The sequence below is a fragment of the Babylonia areolata genome, chromosome 24 (assembly GCF_041734735.1).
Source record: "Babylonia areolata isolate BAREFJ2019XMU chromosome 24, ASM4173473v1, whole genome shotgun sequence".
NCBI lineage: Eukaryota > Metazoa > Mollusca > Gastropoda > Neogastropoda > Buccinidae > Babylonia > Babylonia areolata.
Window position 1 is genome coordinate 9,775,845 of NC_134899.1, and position 20,766 is coordinate 9,796,610.

Sequence of the window (20,766 nt, forward strand, 5' to 3'; positions counted from 1 at the left end):
TATATATACACATAGCAAACCCTTGTATCATCATAATCTGAAGCATTAGTACTAATGATTAATGTTGTCATATTTGATGTGTGTGAAAATACTTTGTAAAAGCCTTGTGAATTATAACGTATTAAGAGAATAGAACCTTTGTGGCAAAAAGAAAAAAACAAACAGCCTGAGTGTTTGCCTGTAATAAAACTACGGGTTCCTTCATTTTTCTTTTGGGAGGCTTATATGGACAAAAGGGAAATGTCTATAATAATAATATGATTATTCATGACCTTGAACATGAAACATTTCCATCAGGTTCTGCAGACATATACATGCAAACACATGAACAGATTAAATTGTTAAGATTGATGACTTCCTTATTACAGAGCATTTTCTTAACATTAAACTTTGTGAGCACGTGGACACAAATATTTGAAAAAACTTCATGATCTCTGCGTTATAGTGACTGAGGCAGCAATCACTTAGTTTCATATGGGCATTCCAAAAATCATTGCATAGTCATATAGCACATTATTTCTATAGAAGAAGGAAAAAAAAAAAAAGAAGAAAAATTACTGCATTCCATAATAATATGATGTAAACATACACAGTGATAATGTAATGAATGAATGGGTTCACCAAATAAACAAGATCACAGCTCTGAATCTGGGGTTTTTTTTTTGGGGGGGGGGGTTTGTTTGTTTGTTTTATTTTGTTCATTTTTTTTATTTTTCCAGTTCCATTTAACTTTTTACACCGAGTAATGTGGGTGCCAGTAACGTATGAGAAAGGTCCCTTGTGCTTTAGGCACACAGCGCATTTTAAATTAACCACAGCAATAATGGACAAAATCAATTTGAAAAAAAGCACTTGGAAAACTGAATAAATATTCAGACTATAAAAAAGAATAACAATGAGTGTCGGGTAAGGACAATATACTCCACACCCACCCCTCCTTCCTGAAGCAGCATGACAAGAGTCTGTGACTATACAAGACAATAAATGAACACAAGCACTCTCCATTCTTGCAAAGAGAATAAAATGTCAGTGATTGGAGACAATTCATTTTATCATGGAAAATCCAAAGTATGCTGGATGATGTAAAAAGAGTGAAAAAAAACAACAACAACCGTATCTTGCTCCAGAATCTGTTTTCAAGTTCTGCTCTTTACTAAACATTAGCAAAAATGTACTGTTGAAATAAACAAGTTAAAAATAAAAGGGAAATGTCATTTAATTTTGTTTGACAACTTTTTATAACTTTGCTGTTTACATTGTATGTTCATAAGTTGGCCATTTTCTTTTTTTTCTTTTCTTTTTTTTATAGAGTTCAAGGTTTATCAAAACTTGAAACTTCAATTTATGTGCAAGTAGTGGACTAGCTGTTTACTATTGTGAAACAAAATCAAATGGCAACATTGATTTGGATCAACAGAAAAAGTAAAGATGTATAAAAACTACACACCAACAACACATTTTGGACCTTTAGAATTGTATTATATTATGGCGAGTATTCAGGGGGACAAATTCAACATTTTCACAATCCTTTAATCAGAAAACATGTCAACAGAAGGTACACTTTCCAACCATATGTCACAACATGTTTTGATTTCAGTTTGCTGAAAAAGTTTATGGTACATGGATAAGTGCAGAACTATTTGTCACATTTACCAAGAAGTACTGCTTGCTTTCTTCTTTTGATTTTATGTGTGTTACAAACACAGTATTTCTACTCCATTGCAAAAATTTGTAGCAACCAAATTGAAAAAAAAAAGTTGCAGTACACAAAATATTGCTAGTCCAAATGACACATCCACATATCCCGATGAAAGAACACAGATCATCTTCTAAAACCGAAGACTTGTATCACATTGAAATTTGACTAGTTGCGAATAATTTACCTTTCAGCATATGTTGGAGTGGTGTGACCATGATGTGTAATGCAACATATGGCAAAATGGTCTGTCAATCACAGAACTCTAAGCAGTCATTTCAAAACACTGACTTCTCCACAGGAAAAAAAAAAAGATAAATGACACATAAACATCACCCCAAATTCCAGAAGAAAATATGACCATTACATGAACATTAAATCACATGAAAAACCTTTTAAAGGTAAAACAAAGATACTTATATATACACATACACGTATGTCTTTGTTGGCAAGGACAAAAAACAAATATCTCACAAACACAAATGCCTTTATGGAAAATAAAGGTGGCTCCACTCACAAAATGGTGAATACTGATGGCAAGTTTGGGCATTGTGTGGAAGGGATGATGCTGTAGTATTAATCTTAATATCTGAAAGTCAGACTGCCACTGAGGGGTGTGGGTATGGCTGTCAGACATGCCAACCATCCTGGTTTGTCCATATTTGTTCCAGAAACCCAACAAAAATGTGGACACGTTATAACAAAGTAAGTAATATGTGGGAAATGGAGGGGGTTTGGGGCCGGGGGGCGGTGGGGACAGAGCACAGTTGATCCCTTCAGAGGATTGCATTGGCAGCTTAGACATGCATGCATCAGCATTCTGGAAATTCAGAAAGACCACAAGATGAAGCGGCAAACCAACATGGTGAAGAAGAGGAGCGCGTGTGACAAATACAGTGAACAGATTTTAAGCACAGAAGAAAAGGATGGGTGCAGAACTTCGAACACTGCATATGTCAAAATCAGCTAGTGCCATCTACAGCTGTGCAGCATGACAGAGCTTTTTTTGTGTTGTTGTCTCTGTATGTATTGTTCTATGGCTACAAACGAATTTACACTGTGTTCCTGACATTTTTTTAAAACTGAGGCTGTAATACTGAATACTAATTCTGGGGTAGCCATGTCTGGAGTGCCACAGAGAGGGGCGGGTGTGGATCTGTGTGGGAGATTCAGGATGGACATCACTGAAACAGCGCAAGAGATGAGACTGAAACAACAACAACAAAGTAAAGTATTATTTCCTTCTTTCCCAGCTACCTGACTTGCAACATCTTTATTCTGATGAGGAGTGTACATTCAACACTTTGTATCCCGAGCACTGACTTATATCCATAACACCCGGCTGCTTCTCTTGGACTGAGCACAGGTATGTCCATGCTGCAGTGGGCACGTTCAGTTTCACTTTATCAATCAGCTGTAGTGTCACTCTGTACTTTTAGCCTGTTTGCTTTCGCCTCTATTTTGTTCAAACATTGTCAAGTATTTCCAAGGGGACTGATGGCACTTTGTGCGTGAGGAATGGATTTGACAGTGCACACTGCTGTTGAAGAAACTTCAGTGCCGTTGTACTGATAGGGTACAAAATGAAGTTCAATGGTCCCATAATTCTGGATTAAATACAATTATAAAACGTATACAGTTGTCCGTTTGAAACCTGAACGTACATACGACATAACATGCTCAAACACACACACACGCACACGGGTGCACACAAATGAAGAGGTGTATTTATGCCAGTGCACTTCAATCTATAGACATGAAGTGTCTACACACCAACATGGTGGGGTAAAAACAGTCATACACGTAAAAGCCTACTGGTGGACATACGAGTGAATGTGGGAGTTGCAGCCCATGAATGAAGAAAAAGTATGTAAGTTCACTTGCCAGGTAGTAAAATGTATGTGGAACAAAATTCAAACAATGCACTCCCAATTTTTAACCCTCTTCATCATTGCATTTTGCAAGTCTTAGCAAGCTTTCCTGGCTTGACAAGGATCCATTTCACATCAAGGTGATGCAGTCAGCATCCTTTAGTGTGGCAATACCCATTCCTATGCTGTCAGAGCTGAAAAAAACAACAACATGCATTTTCTTCTTTGTTCTGTGGATGAACGTTCTGAGAGTGTTCACACATACTGCACACGAAGACATTCAGAACATCCTGGAATTTCAAGCCTCTGACTCCTGGAGCGAAGAAACGTTAGGAGACATTTGTAGGTCTGTGAAAAAAAGGACCTCTTGACCACAGCTAGACACCATACATCATAAGAGACCCATGGTGCCCAACCATGGTCAAAAGATAATTTTCTGAGTTAAATAAATTCTAACAGGCCAGAAACACAAGCAGCACATTGTCAATAAAAACATTTTTTTTTAACAAGAAAAATAAATACAGGAAAAGTGCACACCTCCACACACAAACACTTGCAAGCACTCTCTACTTTCATCTACTCATCAGCCTGAACTTCTTTGAGAATGCTGAGAACTTGCGTGTAAATCTCGCGGGACGTTCTGATCTGTGACTCTGTGAAGCCCACCAGTCCCTCTTGCAGAGTCAGCGTACGATGACGCATGAAGTTCTTCAGCTGTCAACAGACACCACACCACATGTTTTGACACAAGCACCCAGAGACTGATTTTGTTTTTAAACTGAACTCAACATTACCCCACATTTTGACACAATTAAGCACCTGGAGATTAATTTTGTTTTTAAACCGAATTGAATGTTATCACACATTTTGATACACACACTCTGAGATTATTTAATTTTGTTTTTAAACCGAATAAAAATTGAACATTACCACACATTTTGATACATGCACCTGAGATTATTTAATTTTGTTTTTAAACTGAATTGAATATATATGTTACCACACATTTTGATACACACTCTGAGATTATTTAATTTTGTTTTTAAACTGAATTGAATATATATGTTACCACACATTTTGATACACACTCTGAGATTATTTAATTTTGTTTTTAAACTGAATTGAATATATATGTTACCACACATTTTGATACACACTCTGAGATTATTTAATTTTGTTTTTAAACTGAATTGAACATTACCACATATTTTATTACACACACTCTGAGATTATTTAATTTTGTTTCTAAACCGAATTGAACATTACCACACATTTTGATACAAGCACCTGAGATTATTTAATTTTGTTTTTAAACTGAACTGAACACATTGCGTGCACATATTTATACACATTCAAAGTGCGTGCTCATATTCTTCGCGAACGCAAACGACACAATTTTGTTTCAAGTTGTTGACCTGCCCGTTCAATCCTATATTCAATCGACAATACACGATAACATGTGATGGAAAGTTGGAGAAGGAGACTTTGGCTTCTTTTTTAAAAATTTTTTGTGCCCATCCCAGAGGTGCAATATTGTTTTAAACAAGATGACTGGAAAGAACTGAATTTTTCCTATTTTTATGCCTAATTTGGTGTCAACTGACAAAGTATTTGCAGAGAAAATGGCAATGTTAATGTTTACCACAGACACACACACACACACAGACAACCGAACACCAGGTTAAAACATAGACTCACTTTGTTTACACAAGTAAGTCAATAAATAAAATCAGAACTTTGTGTTGGTACGAGAATACTCATACCTGGTCCACAGAGGAAGTAATCATGGTACGAGTTAACACATACCTACAGTGGTATGAGTCAACAAAGAAAACAGTCAAGAAAGGACAGCACGGTTCCTCAAAACATAACTGCCCAGGAAAATGATCACAAGAAATATTCTGTGAAAAACTGTGATGAATAAGGACCAAATTGATGACTTTTTTTTCTTTCTCCCCCCCACACCCCCCCTCTACAAGACTGCAGAAGACCTTTTCTCTCCCACCATGACAAAACCCAGGATTTCTGTGCTGGATTGTGAAGGAGAATACAATGGTTCTGAAGGAAAATCCAGGACATGGCTGTGTGTGATGGTCATTGCTTGCACAGGGGATGTCCCGTTGAAAACAAAGATCATTTTCAGGGCTCAGTTCACACACACACACACACACACACACACACACACACACCCATGCACGCACGCACACACACACACACACACACACACATAGCACCCAATAAACCAACCCTACATACACACATACAACCACAGATACTTAACCACCCACCCATCTACCCACCCCCAACACACACACCCTCAAATAGCACCCCCCAATCCAGCCCTACTTAAACACATACAACCACAGCTACTTACACATACACACACACACTATTTTTACATTTCCGCTTGTCTGAAACCATAAGAAGACTAACTAAAAAAAAAAAAAGAACAAAAATGTCCTCTACGCAACAACAGATCATGCACTCACTTCTCGTCTGGCATTTTCTGAACACTTGTCATAGGCTGCTTCAGTGGTGGTCTTCAGTTCCTCTGCCTGAAAAGACACAGTACTCACACTGTTATTTGACAGAGTGGATATTTACCTTCGTTTCTCAACGTCATCTGTTTAGAGCAACAACAGTTTCAGTTTCAGTTTCACTTTCTCAAGGAGGCGTCACTGCGTTCGGACAAATCCATACACGCTACACCACATCTGTTGAGCAGATGCCTGACCAGCAGCATAACCCAACGCGCTTAGTCAGGCCTTGAGTGCATGCTTACATATTTGTGTACCTATGAAAGTGGATTTCATTTTACGTAATTTCGCCAGAGGACAACACTCTCGTTGCCATGGGTTCTTTTTCAGTGCGCCAAGTGCGTGCTGCACACGGGACCTCGGTTTATCGTCTCATCCGAAAGACTAGATGCTCAGTTTGATTTTCCAGTCAAACTTAGGAGAAAGGGCGAGAGCGGGATTCGAACCCACACCCTCACGGACTCTCTGTATTGGCAGCTGAGCGTCTTAACCATTCTGCCACCTTCCTCCTGAACAACAACAAGAAATCAGAAACAGAAATGCTCACATCCAGTACATGAACATAATATGTTGATGATTTAGGTATTGTGAAGAAAATATAACATGGAGTGTTGTGTACGATGATTTTTGTATGTGTATGTACATAATTTAGGGTTTGGTTGGATGTCTCTGCAGGGCTATGCATGTAAGTTTCCACTTTAGAGTCTGAATGCATGTTTTACACATAGGTTGTTGCAATGAACACCACAAATGAACATGTTTTACATGCAAAGGTACTACATAAACTAAAATATCATTATTATTATTTTAATCATTATGGTACCACACGAATCATACATCATGTTGGGAAGGTTACGTCAACACCAGAAGTGACATAAACAATTGAAGAGCATGCTATATCATCCTGTCACTCATGGTTTCTAGGTTCTACAAATGCATGACAGCATCAGTAGGAATAAGTTGACAGGACTGAGTTTTCATTGGATCCTGACAGTTAAAATGAAACCAACAGACATACACACAGAGGCAGAAACACACACACACACACACACACACACACACACACACACACACACACACACACACATTATATTATGATAATAATAACAACCAGAATAATAATAATAATAAATGACATTTATATACTGCATTTCTCTTAGTAAAGTTACACTCAATATGCTGGTAATCGCCCGTTTACATGCAGCCATGCCTAGAATGACGTAACCATACTCAACCATACACACATGCACAAATGAGTAGAAAACAACTAAAATTAACAGTGGAGAATAAACAAAGAAATAATAGATAAACCACATATGTATAAAGACAATCTTTATGAATGCATGTGTGTGTGAAGGTTTTTTAATATGCAAATGTTTTGCCATTCCTGAAAGCGTGTGTGTGTGTGTGTGTGTGTGTGTGTGTGTGTGTGTGTGTGTGAGCGTGTGTGTGTGTGTGTGTGTGTGTGTGTGTGTGTGTGTGTGTTTGACATGTTAACATGTATGCATGCAAGCAAGCAGATGTTTCCTGGATAACCATCCATCCATCCAATTTTGAACAGACCTGACAACCACTATGTTTTGAGTGTAGCATGCTCCACTGAGTTTCAGAATGCTACGAACGACACTTCGCTCACAATAAAAATGCGATGCTGTAGTTGCAAAACTGTACTGGTAGCCTTGTGGTAAAGAGCATGACTATGAAGCAAGTGTCCATGGGTTCGAATCCCATGTACGACGGGTGCAATAGCCGAGTGGTTAAAGCGTTGGACTGTCAATCTGAGGGTCCCGGGTTCGAATCACGGTGACGGCGCCTGGTGGGTGAAGGGTGGAGATTTTTACTATCTCCCAGGTCAACATATGTGCAGACTTGCTAGTGCCTGAACCCCCTTCGTGTGTATATGCAAGCAGTAGATCAAATACGCACGTTAAAGATCCTGTAATCCATGTCAGCGTTTGGTGGGTTATGGAAACAATAACATATCCAGCATGCACACCCCCGAAAACGGAGTATGGCTGCTTACATGGCGGGGTAAAAACGGTCATACACGTAAAAGCCCACTCGTGTGCATACGAGTGAACGTGGGAGTTGCAGCCCACGAACGAAGAAGAAGAAGAAGAAGAAGAAGAATCCCATATACGGACAGATATTTTAACTCCCCCTACACTAGACCTTGAGTGATTGTTTGGATGGTAGGTCTTTTGGATGAGATGATAAACCAAAGCTCTGTGTGCAGTACGTACTTTTGCACACATAAAAGGATCCATGGCAATTAATGCTTGTCTCTGGCAAAATTCTGAAGAAAATCACTTTGTGAAAACAAATTAACATGCAAACAGAGAAAAAAAAAACAAAAACAAAGGTAGTGCTCCACAATGGTGACATGGTCTCGTCGGGAAAGCAACGCAAAGTTCACAGACAGAAATATGTCGTAACAAACAGTAATACAATATGATTAAGATTCAAAATTCAAGCAGCATCCATGCAGTGCTACCATGAAGCTTACAGCAAAGAATACCTGTGCATTAGGCTTTCTTCTGCATGTTCAGACTGCGCTCTGAGCTCTGTGTGTTGATTTGACTTCAAAGTGTCACACGGTGGAATGAACAATGCTTTACAACACATCAAAACCTCCTGGCATGTTGAAATTTTTTAAAAAAAGTAGCCACACTGTTGATTATTTTGTCCTTTTGAAATGGCAGTCGGACTATGACTGAGTGTTGGTGCTGTTGCTGTCAGATGCTGGTTCGCAATGCTCATGATGAAAATGCTTCTCTACATGTATTTGTATTTGTATTTCTTTTTATCACAGCAGATTTCTCTGTGTGAAATTCGGGCTGCTCTCCCCAGGGAGAGCGCGTCGCCATACTACAGCACCACCCAATTTTTTTGTATGTTTTCCTGCGTGCAGTTTTATTTGTTTTTCCTATCGCAGTGGATTTTTCTACAGAATTTTGCCAGGAACAACCCTTTTCTTGCCGTGGGTTCTTTTACGTGCGCTAAGTGCATGCTGCACACGGGACCTCGGTTTATCGTCTCATCCGAATGACTAGCGTCCAGACCACCACTCAAGGTCTAGTGGAGGGGGAGAAAATATCGGCGGCTGAGCCGTGATTCGAACCAGCGCGCTCAGATTCTCTCTCGCTTCCTAGGCGGATGCGTTACCTCTATGCCATCACTCCACTTGTCTTGATAAGGGTTGGCAGGTCTGTATAAATACCATTACATCTTTGTTGTTGTTGTTGACGAAAACAAATAGTAACTAATTTACATACTGCTTCTTTTTTCTGTGGCTTAGCTTTGTCCAGGGCACGTGCGGCATCTTCAAAATTGATCATCAAACACGTCCTTCGGAAAAGCATTTCCTGCAAAAAGAAAACCAAAACTGTATGACCTAATAAAAAGTAATTTCCTGTCAAAATCAAGTTCAGTTACAAAAGAAAGTTAACTGTCTGCTTAGAAGGGCGAGAAAGTCAGTTCCACTTTTCAATTTTTAAGATATAATTATCATGTACAGCATCTGTTAGCAAGGTTATCATTGTAATGTTTGTTGGGTTTTTTTATGTTGGTTTTTTTTTTGCAGGTTTCATTCAATGCCGTATGATTCTAGTGCTTCCTTGCATTTCACAGTCAAAGCCTGAAATTTACTTCAACCCATAAAAACAAAAGAAGATAAAATATGTTTGTATGGACATGGCAGATAAAGGAATAGACACAAGTAGAAAAACAAAAAGGTACAGTAACAGAGGTAAGGTCAGTGGATAAGCAGGGTACTGTGTAATGGTACTATGTAATTTGAAATTTAAATAGTTTCCTTTCTCAATCTATCTGATAGTGTTTTCAACTTTGTTTTCACCACCATTCACCCTGACAGAGTCCATGTAACTCACCACTCACCCTGACAGTCCATGTAACAGTACCACCACTCACCCTGACAGTCCATGTAACACACCACTCACCCTGACAGTCCATGTAACACACCACTCACCCTGACAGTCCATGTAACACACCACTCACCCTGACAGTCCATGTAACACACCACTCACCCTGACAGTCCATGTAACAGTACCACCACTCACCCTGACAGTCCATGTAACAGTACCACCACTCACCCTGACAGTCCATGTAACACACCACTCACCCTGACAGTCCATGTAACACACCACTCACCCTGACAGTCCATGTAACACACCACTCACCCTGACAGACCATGTAACACACTACTCACCCTGACAGTCCATGTAACACACCACTCACCATGACAGACCATGTAACAGTACCACCACTCACCCTGACAGTCCATGTAACAGTATAACCACTCACCCTGACAGTCCATGTAACAGTACCAACAGTCACCCTGACAGTCCATGTAACAGTACCACCACTCACCCTGACAGTCCATGTAACAGTACCAACAGTCACCCTGACAGTCCATGTAACACACCACTCACCCTGACAGTCCATGTAACACACCACTCAGCCTGACAGTCCATGTAACACACCACTCACCCTGACAGTCCATGTAACACACCACTCACCCTGACAGTCCATGTAACACACCACTCACCCTGACAGAGTCCATGTAACACACCACCCACCATGACAGTCCATGTAACACACCACTCACCCTGACAGAGTCCATGTAACACACCACTCACCATGACAGACCATGTAACACACCACTCACCCTGACAGTCCATGTAACACACCACTCACCCTGACAGTCCATGTAACACACCACTCACCCTGACAGTCCATGTAACACACCACTCACCCTGACAGTCCATGTAACACACCAGTCACCCTGACAGTCCATGTAACACACCACTCACCCTGACAGTCCATGTAACACACCACTCACCCTGACAGTCCATGTAACACACCACTCACCCTGACAGTCCATGTAACAGTACCACCACTCACCCTGACAGTCCATGTAACACACCACTCACCCTGACAGTCCATGTAACACACCACTCACCCTGACAGTCCATGTAACACACCACTCACCCTGACAGTCCATGTAACACATGTAACAGTACCACCACTCACCCTGACAGACCATGTAACACACCACTCACCCTGACAGTCCATGTAACAGTACCACCACTCACCCTGACAGTCCATGTAACAGTACCACCACTCACCCTGACAGTCCATGTAACAGTACCACCAGTCACCCTGACAGTCCATGTAACACACCACTCACCCTGACAGTCCATGTAACACACCAGTCACCCTGACAGTCCATGTAACACGCCAGTCACCCTGACAGTCCATGTAACACACCACTCAGCCTGACAGTCCATGTAACACACCACCCACCCTGACAGTCCATGTAACACACCACTCACCCTGACAGTCCATGTAACAGTACCACCACTCACCATGACAGTCCATGTAACACACCACTCACCCTGACAGTCCATGTAACAGTACCACCACTCACCCTGACAGTCCATGTAACACACCACTCACCCTGACAGTCCATGTAACACACCACTCACCATGACAGACCATGTAACAGTACCACCACTCACCCTGACAGTCCATGTAACACACCACTCACCCTGACAGTCCATGTAACACACCACTCACCCTGACAGTCCATGTAACACACCACTCACCCTGACAGTCCATGTAACAGTACCACCACTCACCCTGACAGTCCATGTAACACACCACTCACCCTGACAGTCCATGTAACACACCACTCACCCTGACAGTCCATGTAACACACCACCCACCCTGACAGTCCATGTAACACACACCACTCACCCTGACAGACCATGTAACACACACCACTCACCCTGACAGACCATGTAACACACCACCCACCATGACTGTCCATGTAACACACCACCCACCATGACAGTCCATGTAACACACCACTCACCCTGACAGACCATGTAACACACCACTCACCATGACAGTCCATGTAACAGTACCACCACTCACCATGACAGACCATGTAACACACCACTCACCATGACAGTCCATGTAACAGTACCACCACTCACCATGACAGTCCATGTAACACACCACTCACCCCGACAGTCCATGTAACAGTACCACCACTCACCCTGACAGTCCATGTAACACACCACTCACCATGATAGTCCATGTAACAGTACCACCACTCACCCTGACAGTCCATGTAACACACCACTCACCCTGACAGTTCATGTAACACACCACTCACCATGACAGACCATGTAACACACCAGTCACCCTGACAGAGTCCATGTAACACACCACCCACCATGACAGTCCATGTAACACACCACTCACCATGACAGACCATGTAACACACCACTCACCATGACAGTCCATGTAACAGTACCACCACTCACCCTGACAGTCCATGTAACACACCACTTACCCTGACAGTCCATGTAACACACCACTCACCCTGACAGTCCATGTAACACACCACTCACCCTGACAGTCCATGTAACAGTACAACCACTCACCCTGACAGAGTCCATGTAACAGTACAACCACTCACCCTGACAGAGTCCATGTAACAGTACCACCACTCACCCTGACAGTCCATGTAACACACCACTCACCCTGACAGTCCATGTAACACACCACTCACCCTGACAGAGTCCATGTAACACACCACTCACCCTGACAGTCCATGTAACACACCACTCACCCTGACAGAGTCCATGTAACACACCACTCACCCTGACACAGTCCATGTAACAGTACAACCACTCACCCTGACAGAGTCCATGTAACACACCACTCACCCTGACAGTCCATGTAACACACCACTCACCCTGACAGAGTCCATGTAACACACCACTCACCCTGACAGAGTCCATGTAACAGTACAAACACTCACCCTGACAGAGTCCAGGTAACGAGCGAGAAAATCCAACTCGGAGCCCAACAGTTTTTCATCTGCTTGTGAGACTGTCTCCAGGCCTTTCTGTGGACACATGAGAACAAAGACAATACAGACTACTCATTCACTGAGCGAGCATAAGACAGTTACTTCCAAAAGCTGTAGTTGATGACTTTTCTTCCAAAATGTCATTAGCCAATGAAAAAAGATTTTGAATGATTATTCATTGCTTAGAATGTTTTCAGAAATTTTAAACTCCAGTCCAGTTGGTATCCTCCTTTGATGCATTATATTTAATACTGTTATTTATATTTACATTGTTGTAGGTTAATACTTGTTGATATGCATATATATATTCTCCTTCCCATGACAACTCATTCAATACACACTACAACCTCTTTAGACTTTTTCTTATAATATACTTTTCCTCTGATACATAACATGAACTTTTTATTTTTATTTATTTATTTTTTTTACACTAATATTCACATGCATTCCCTTTCCTTTATACACTACTCCTTTCCGTCAAAAAACACTTATAGTGAATAGACGTTAAACTGAAGAAAACAATACAGACCTAAAAAAATAAACACAATCACACCATATAGCGTAAAACAAATGTAAATTGGATTCTGAAAAGATTAAGACAAAAATATTCTAAAGGGGTCTGCCAGACCCACAATGTACATCAAAGGTTAGGTAAAATAAGCTGGGGACTTCCTTTTTTTCAGGAAGTTTCATTCACTGACGGTCTGTTTCTCTGTATCTTTTTTTAAACTGTGTGCGTTCCAGCTTATAGGAAGGGCAAAGCAGCAGTTGTTCGAAGCTGTGTGTCTTTTTTTTTGTTTTTTTTTGTTTGCTGCCCCATCATCTGCGCCGTTTCAGTGGCATTACTCCCACGCCGCTCATTTAGATTCCCCCATACACGGCCACACCCGGGTTCGTCCGTCGCAGTTCCAGCGTCGGCAGTCCACAGGGAACCATCGATGTTAGGTCGCCTGGAGGCCACACACCAGAGGACACCCTGCACTGATGCTGAGTCACTTCGGTGGTGTTCAGTGGTGCCTGTTCTGTTTTAACGTACTTAGGACACCACCTACTAATCCCCCTACTAACGACAATAATGGCTTAGTCGCGGAGCCAGACTGAGTGAGCGTTTCTCCCAGAGTGGAGACCGCCACCACATCCCTCAAACAACAGCCCCCCATGAATCTGCCGACACTAACGACATTGACAGGACTCACCCCAAGGACGGAAGTGGAGGGGTATCGAAACTGAGGTCACCATGAGAACAGGGCATGAAAGGTCACAGACTTTGAGACTGTTTTGTTTATATTGATGACGATGAAGGAGAAGGAGGATGACGATGATGATGACGATGTTGCTATGGAGGTCCGTGTGAGCTGTGTGTCTTTGTCAGATCTATTTTCTTCCATATATCTCTCTTAGTCTAGGGCCTGGCATACGAAGGTGGAGCCCAATCCTCTCCTGCCAGTGGGTGTCTGAATGACCCAACCTTTAGCTTCCGTCGTCAGAATTGTAGTATTCTTTGTCAACATTCACATCTTCAGTATAAGAGCCTTTCGCTTGCAATATTTTGATGATGGTAATTGGGGTGAAACGCTGTTAACGTCGTCTCTTTCACCGTTCGCATGGAGAGAGTTAACCTTCCACGGCCACAGTCTGGTAGCCATGGAGTGATGAAAATCGGAGTAAAAAGCCTTTCCCAAGGACACAACACCCGACTGAAATAGGGTCTCCAACTGTGATCATAGAATAGAATAGAAGAATAGAATATGTCTTTATTACCAAGTGTACCGAGGTGGATAGTACATAACAAGATACAAACATAAATCGAAAATCATACACGAACACAAATACAGTAGAAATAAGATACAGACAAGTGCATATCAAAATAAAAACTTCTGCATACTCACACATGCACGCACTGCACACACATACACATGCACGCGCGCGCACACACACCCACACACACAGACACAGACACACACACACGTTTGAACAGAAGCTGCATATTACATGTGGATGGAGCTGATGACTAGATATTCAGGTAGATGGTTGTTGGTTGCACAATTCTATTTATCACACTGGATTTGTTTGAGAGACAGGGCATTGACTGCTTTGGGGAAAAAGCTATTGGTTTTTGTCCTTATACTTCTGTACCATCAACCAGAGGGGAGCATCTCAAAAATCCCAAAAGCTGTATGTGATTCGTCCTGGCTGGTTGATCTTGCTCATGGGTGAACACTGGAGCAGGAGTCAGATACCTAACCAATTCTACCACAGAATCCCAAAATGCCACTTCTGCTGCAAGTTTCTTGGGCTGGCTGGCTGCCTTGTAAGTTGCACACAGACTGAGAACACCCAACACAAGAACTTGGACAGCCTACAAGCAGTAAAACTGATAGCTAGCAGGGTAATAAATTGCAAAGCGAGAAAGACATGTACACATGTGTACCTAGAAAATTTCACAACCCACGTAATTCGCCATTGTACTCACTCTGGAGCTGTCCATGGCTTCTGACAACCTCAGCAGCAATCTGTAGACAGAAAGCATACACACTTTACTGACTGCTGTCTGAAAGGATTTGAAAATTGTATGACTGACTAATGTAACCTGCTGACCCCGTCCCATCCTCTCTCAGCCCCCCCACACCCCCTCCCATCCTCTTCCCCCCTCCCCCCCCTCCAGACGTCAGATCACAGGCAACCCAGCTGTTGGCCTCACTGATGCAGGTGGTGCTGGGGGGGGGGGATGCTGCTGCCCTTCATCGGACAACAGAAAAGCTGTCGATACTGTAGGTTATGAAATAAACACAAGCGGGAACAACACAAAGAAAAGCAAGCGAAAATACTGCTAGTGCCACAAAAAAAATAATAAATAAACACAACGAAAATAAGATCCATAATTTAGGGATAGTCACATTTATTCAACGTCATCCTGCTCACTGAATCAACTAAAATCTTCGTCTTCAGTGTCTGAGTTGAAGAGAACCAGCACAACTTCCTCTGCCATCTTGTCACTGACTTCAGCCTCGCTTTCACTTCAGGAGCATGAAGGTGGAGGTCACTGCTGGTTCGTCGCTTGCACTGTCGTCTGCTAGGTACTCTTTTTGTCATAAAGATTTCTCTGTGTGAAGTTCGGGCTGCTCTGCTCTGGGAGAGCGTGTCGCAACACTGACAGCGTCACCCTTTTTTTTTTTTCCTCTATTTTTCTCTGCCTGCAATCTTATTTGTTTTCTCCCCTCCCATCCCATCTTCCCCCCACCCTTCCTCCCTCCCTGTTTTCTTCCCTACTTTCTAAAATTACTTTCCTTTTCATGTTTCACTTTCATCAGGCAATACCTGTGGTGATAATGAGTATGAATTTAATGTCCTGTTAATGTTGCTTGATAATACCATTATCTCATTCATTTGTTTTATTACTTCCATTGTTCATTAAGAAAAAGTGATCAATATTTATAATAGTGTGGTTCATCAGAACACATGCATGCTAAAATTGACTTGCAACATATGATGGGTGCCACAGCCGAGTGGTTAAAGCATTGGACATTCAATCTGAGGGTCCCGGGTTCGAATCTCTGTAATGGCACCTATAGTGGGTAAAGGGTGGAGATTTTTCCGATCTCCAAGGTCAACATATGTGCAGACCTGCCTGTGCCTGAACTCCCTTCGTGTGTATAGGCAAGCTGAAGATCAAATACGAATGTTAATGATCCTGTAATCCATGTCAGCGTTCGGTGGGTTATGGAAATAAGAATATTCCGAGCATGCACACCTCCAAAACGAAGTATGGCTGCCTGCAAGGTGGGGTAAAAACGGTCATATACATAAAAGCCCCTTCATGTACATACGAGTGAACGTGGGAGTTGCAGCCCTCGAACGATGAAGAAGAACTGCAAATATGAGCAACTAACACATGCACAAATGTAGATTATTTTGAAGTGCAACATATAAGCAAACTGTAAGCTTTCAGCTTGTTTGTGCTCTTCTGTCATTGCTTATATTTCTGATCTATGTGCTCCACTGAATGATTAAAGTTTTTCTTTTCTTTTCACACCATATACTATTGTAATAAACTAAAGACATTAATAATAATAAATAAAATAGGATAAAGTAGATAGGGCATAAGTCAATGGATGATTTTTGTTAGAGTCAGCAAGGACAGTTTTCCCCTGAATCAATCACATCAATCATCAGATACCGATATTTATAAAATAAAATTAAAAAACCCCACAAAATCCAACAATAATAACAACAACAACAAAAACAAAAAACAACAACAAAAAACAAAAACAAAAAACCCACCCAACAACACAGCACCCCCCCTCCAAAAAACAAAACAAAACAAAAAACAAAACAGAAAAAAAAAACAAAAAAAACCCAAAACACCAACACACACACACACACAAACATCATCACACCAAAAATCTCATGGGAAGAAGTGGTTATAAAAAGAACATTTGACAAATAATACAAGTATTAACTACTTGGGAAAAGAAAACATTGGCTTATAAAAGTTCCATTGCACATCAAATCTGGATACTTAATTTTTTTACATACAGGATGATTAAAGATTACTTTAAACCAACCCACTTGTTGACAGTTTGCGTGGACTCGTCTTTACCAGTCAGGACCGATGCCAGAGTTGACGTGAAGTTCTGGAGAGCACTGGTCATGCCTGTGGACACACACTACAAGCTGAGACAGACAGGTATCAGTATCAGCATCAGTATCAGTAGCTCAAGGAGGTGTCACTGCGTTCGGACAAATCCATATACGCTACACCACATCTGCCAAGCAGATGCCTGACCAGCAGTGTAACCCAACACGCTTAGACAGGCCTTGAGAAGAAAAAAAGAAAAAAGAAAGAAAAAAAAAGAAAATAATAGTAATTATAATAATGATAATAATAAATAAAAACAACATAAGAGACAGACAAACAGGCAGACGGACAGACAGGCAGGCAGACAAATAGACAGACAAGCAGGCAGACAGGTAGACAGACAGACAGACAGACAGACAGGCAGGCACGCAGGCAGGTAGACAGACAGACAGACAGGCACGCAGACAGAAATAGGCAGAAAAGAACAGAGGAAAAGAAAGACAGACACAGACACAGACACAGACACAGAGACAGTGAAAGACACAGGCAGCAACTGAAGAAATACTGATGAATTAAGCACGGCATTTTTTTAGTATCATATAAATCAGAACTTTGATTTTGGTTGCAAAGACTCATTTGGATCTAGTCTTTATTTTATTTTTTTTCATTATTTCTAAATAATCGATCTAAATTCTGGTGGAACAATCTCCAAATGTGCTTCATTCATCACCTTTTTTTTTTTTTTTTTTTTTTTTTTTTTTTTGCAAAAGGAGCCAAAACATATTCTAAATTGTTTTACAAGCCTGGGTAATAATAATAATAATTTTTTTTTTTAAGTCTTCAAGAAGACATGTATTCCTTTGTAATATAATTCTTTAAAACCTCTTAAAACAGCAAACAGAAAGTCAAATACTCTAACTACTTGCCTGTTGCTCCTGTCACACTATCATCCGATTAACGGCAAGGCAAAATAAAGAAGAAACTAATTGTTTGTCCAACAGTTACACCATAAAATTCCTAACAAGCGATTTACATGTGTGGCAACTGAAAACAGCAACAACAAAGAACCATAATCCACTGTATCACTGTCAGTCATGTTTATCTACTTATCATTTTATTCTATTTTATTACTTTAAAAAGAAGTATTTGTGATGTATTAGTTTCTGGTCTTTCTCTGGTGATTTGCTATTCCTTTTGAGTTTGTATCTTCAGTTTTATTTTCTTCATATCCAATGATACTGCTATATTCACTGATAATAATAATTAACAACAACAATAATAATACACATGTCCGCATGATCATCTAGCTGACAATGTCAAACCAAAAAAACAAAATAAAAAACAAAAAAGCATACGTACATCCTCTACGTACTGAGACCAGTTTGTAATTTAATAAAGTTATATATGTTTCTTTTCTTTTCTTTCTTCTTTTTTTTCCCTGTTATGATTCGCTTTCCGTTTGTTAGGTATGTTTCATTGTTTATCTTCTTTATGTTTTGTAATGATCTGATAAAAAACAAAAAAAAACAACTACATAAAAAAACAAAGAAAACAAACATAAATGGTTTTCACCAAGTGCCTGATCCCACAACACTCAGAAGAGTTCACAAAAAGTTCATGCCACTTATGATCTACCATACAAGGATGTAAGTAAAGTCTCCACGGTGAGAAAATCCACCAGGAATACACTACACCTGACACAGTGAAATGTCCTGCTGTGTGCATTGCTGTCATGATACTGTCAACTAATGAACAAAGATTTCTTCTTCTTCTTCTTCTTCTGCGTTCACTCGTATGCACACGAGTGGGCTTTTACGTGTATGACCGTTTTTACCCTGCCATGTAGGCAGCCATACTCCGTTTTCGGGGGTGTGCATGCTGGGTATGTTCTTGTTTCCATAACCCACCGAACGCTGACATGGATTACAGGATCTTTAACGTGCGTATTTGATCTTCTGCTTGCATATACACACGAAGGGGGTTCAGGCACACGGCTGCTCAGCCGAGCACAAAATCCACGTCTTTAGTTTCCGAGCAGCGTCTAGCGTCTGGGGTCAAACTTTTTTTAATGCCAGACTTTCCCACCACACTCTGCATTGGCCGGCGCATTCACCGCGCGCGGTATTTCTGGCCCCGCGTGCCAAACCTGGACACTGCCTTCTTTGTTTCACTTGGCCCCGCAGCCCCTGCCCCACTTTTCTCACGCTTCCATAGCATCCACACATTTCCTGCAGCGATTACACTCACCCTGCTCTACATGCCCCTGCTGCTTGCACTCACCATGCTACAGTGTGTTCATTTAAACACTTGTTGTGCTGACAAGAAAAAATCTACAACTCAAAAGGGTGGGCTGATCTGCATGCAGGCATGCTAAATGTTTTGGTGATTTTTACGATTTCATTGTAATAAGCGTATGTTTTCTTAGAGAGGGATTTAAATTTTACGATTTTTGCGATCATGTTTCTGCTTGACCTTCTCTTCTCTTTCTTCATGCATGTTTCAACCGTTGCCGCAACAATTGCTATGTAAGAAAATATATTGTGTTTGGAGTCAATGGAAAGCTCATTTTGCATTCTTTGTAGAAACCCACTTCTTTTGTCGTTATTTCCAATCCATCCGGGAAGATGATGCGCGAAAGAAACAAAGCAGATTTACCGCTGAACAAGCGTACAGCGAGTGCCGCTGGCACGGCCTGTTTGTCAGCCACGTTTATTTATATCCATGCCCTACTTCCTGGGTTCATGAACTTTCGCTGGGCCAACTAAAGTGCCAGCACTGAACATCCGTGAGGCACTAGCTGGTCTGCACATATGTTGATCTGGGAGATCGTAAAAATCTCCACCCTTTACCCACCAGGCGCCGTCACCGTGATTCGAACCCGGGACCCTCAGATTGACAGTCCAACGATTTAACCACTTGGCTATTGCGCCCGTCGAAGAAAGATTTCATTCTTAAACAATACACCTTTTTGTTCAGACAATAACTTATAACTGTGCATTATTTCTATATTACATACATGTTCATTACGTCCTGTGTAATCATGCCACTTAGGCCCGTCATGCCAACGCTCAGCTTGTATCACAGACTGACATAAGCTTACAGCTGGCCCAACAGCAAAGTGAGAGCTGTATTATCAATGGTTTCTCCATTGCAATGGGAAGTCATTTACAGCTCAGTCA

At 41.2% G+C, this 20,766-nt stretch overlaps 1 protein-coding gene across 2 annotated transcripts in view; it reads right to left on the reverse strand.

Moving 5' to 3' along the window:
• Positions 1–1,033: 1,033 nt before the first annotated feature.
• Positions 1,034–20,766, reverse strand: part of LOC143298749 (sorting nexin-5-like) — a 30,981-nt gene continuing 11,248 nt past the window's right edge. For both annotated transcript variants that reach the window (XM_076611686.1, XM_076611684.1), the window contains exons 8-13: positions 17,578–17,662; positions 15,482–15,521; positions 12,958–13,044; positions 9,380–9,469; positions 6,057–6,122; positions 1,034–4,281 (exon numbers count right to left, since the gene is read on the reverse strand). In XM_076611686.1, coding sequence (XP_076467801.1) covers positions 4,144–4,281; positions 6,057–6,122; positions 9,380–9,469; positions 12,958–13,044; positions 15,482–15,521; positions 17,578–17,662 — 506 coding nt within the window. In that variant the 3' untranslated portion in view covers positions 1,034–4,143. The remainder of the gene's footprint in view (positions 4,282–6,056; positions 6,123–9,379; positions 9,470–12,957; positions 13,045–15,481; positions 15,522–17,577; positions 17,663–20,766) is intronic.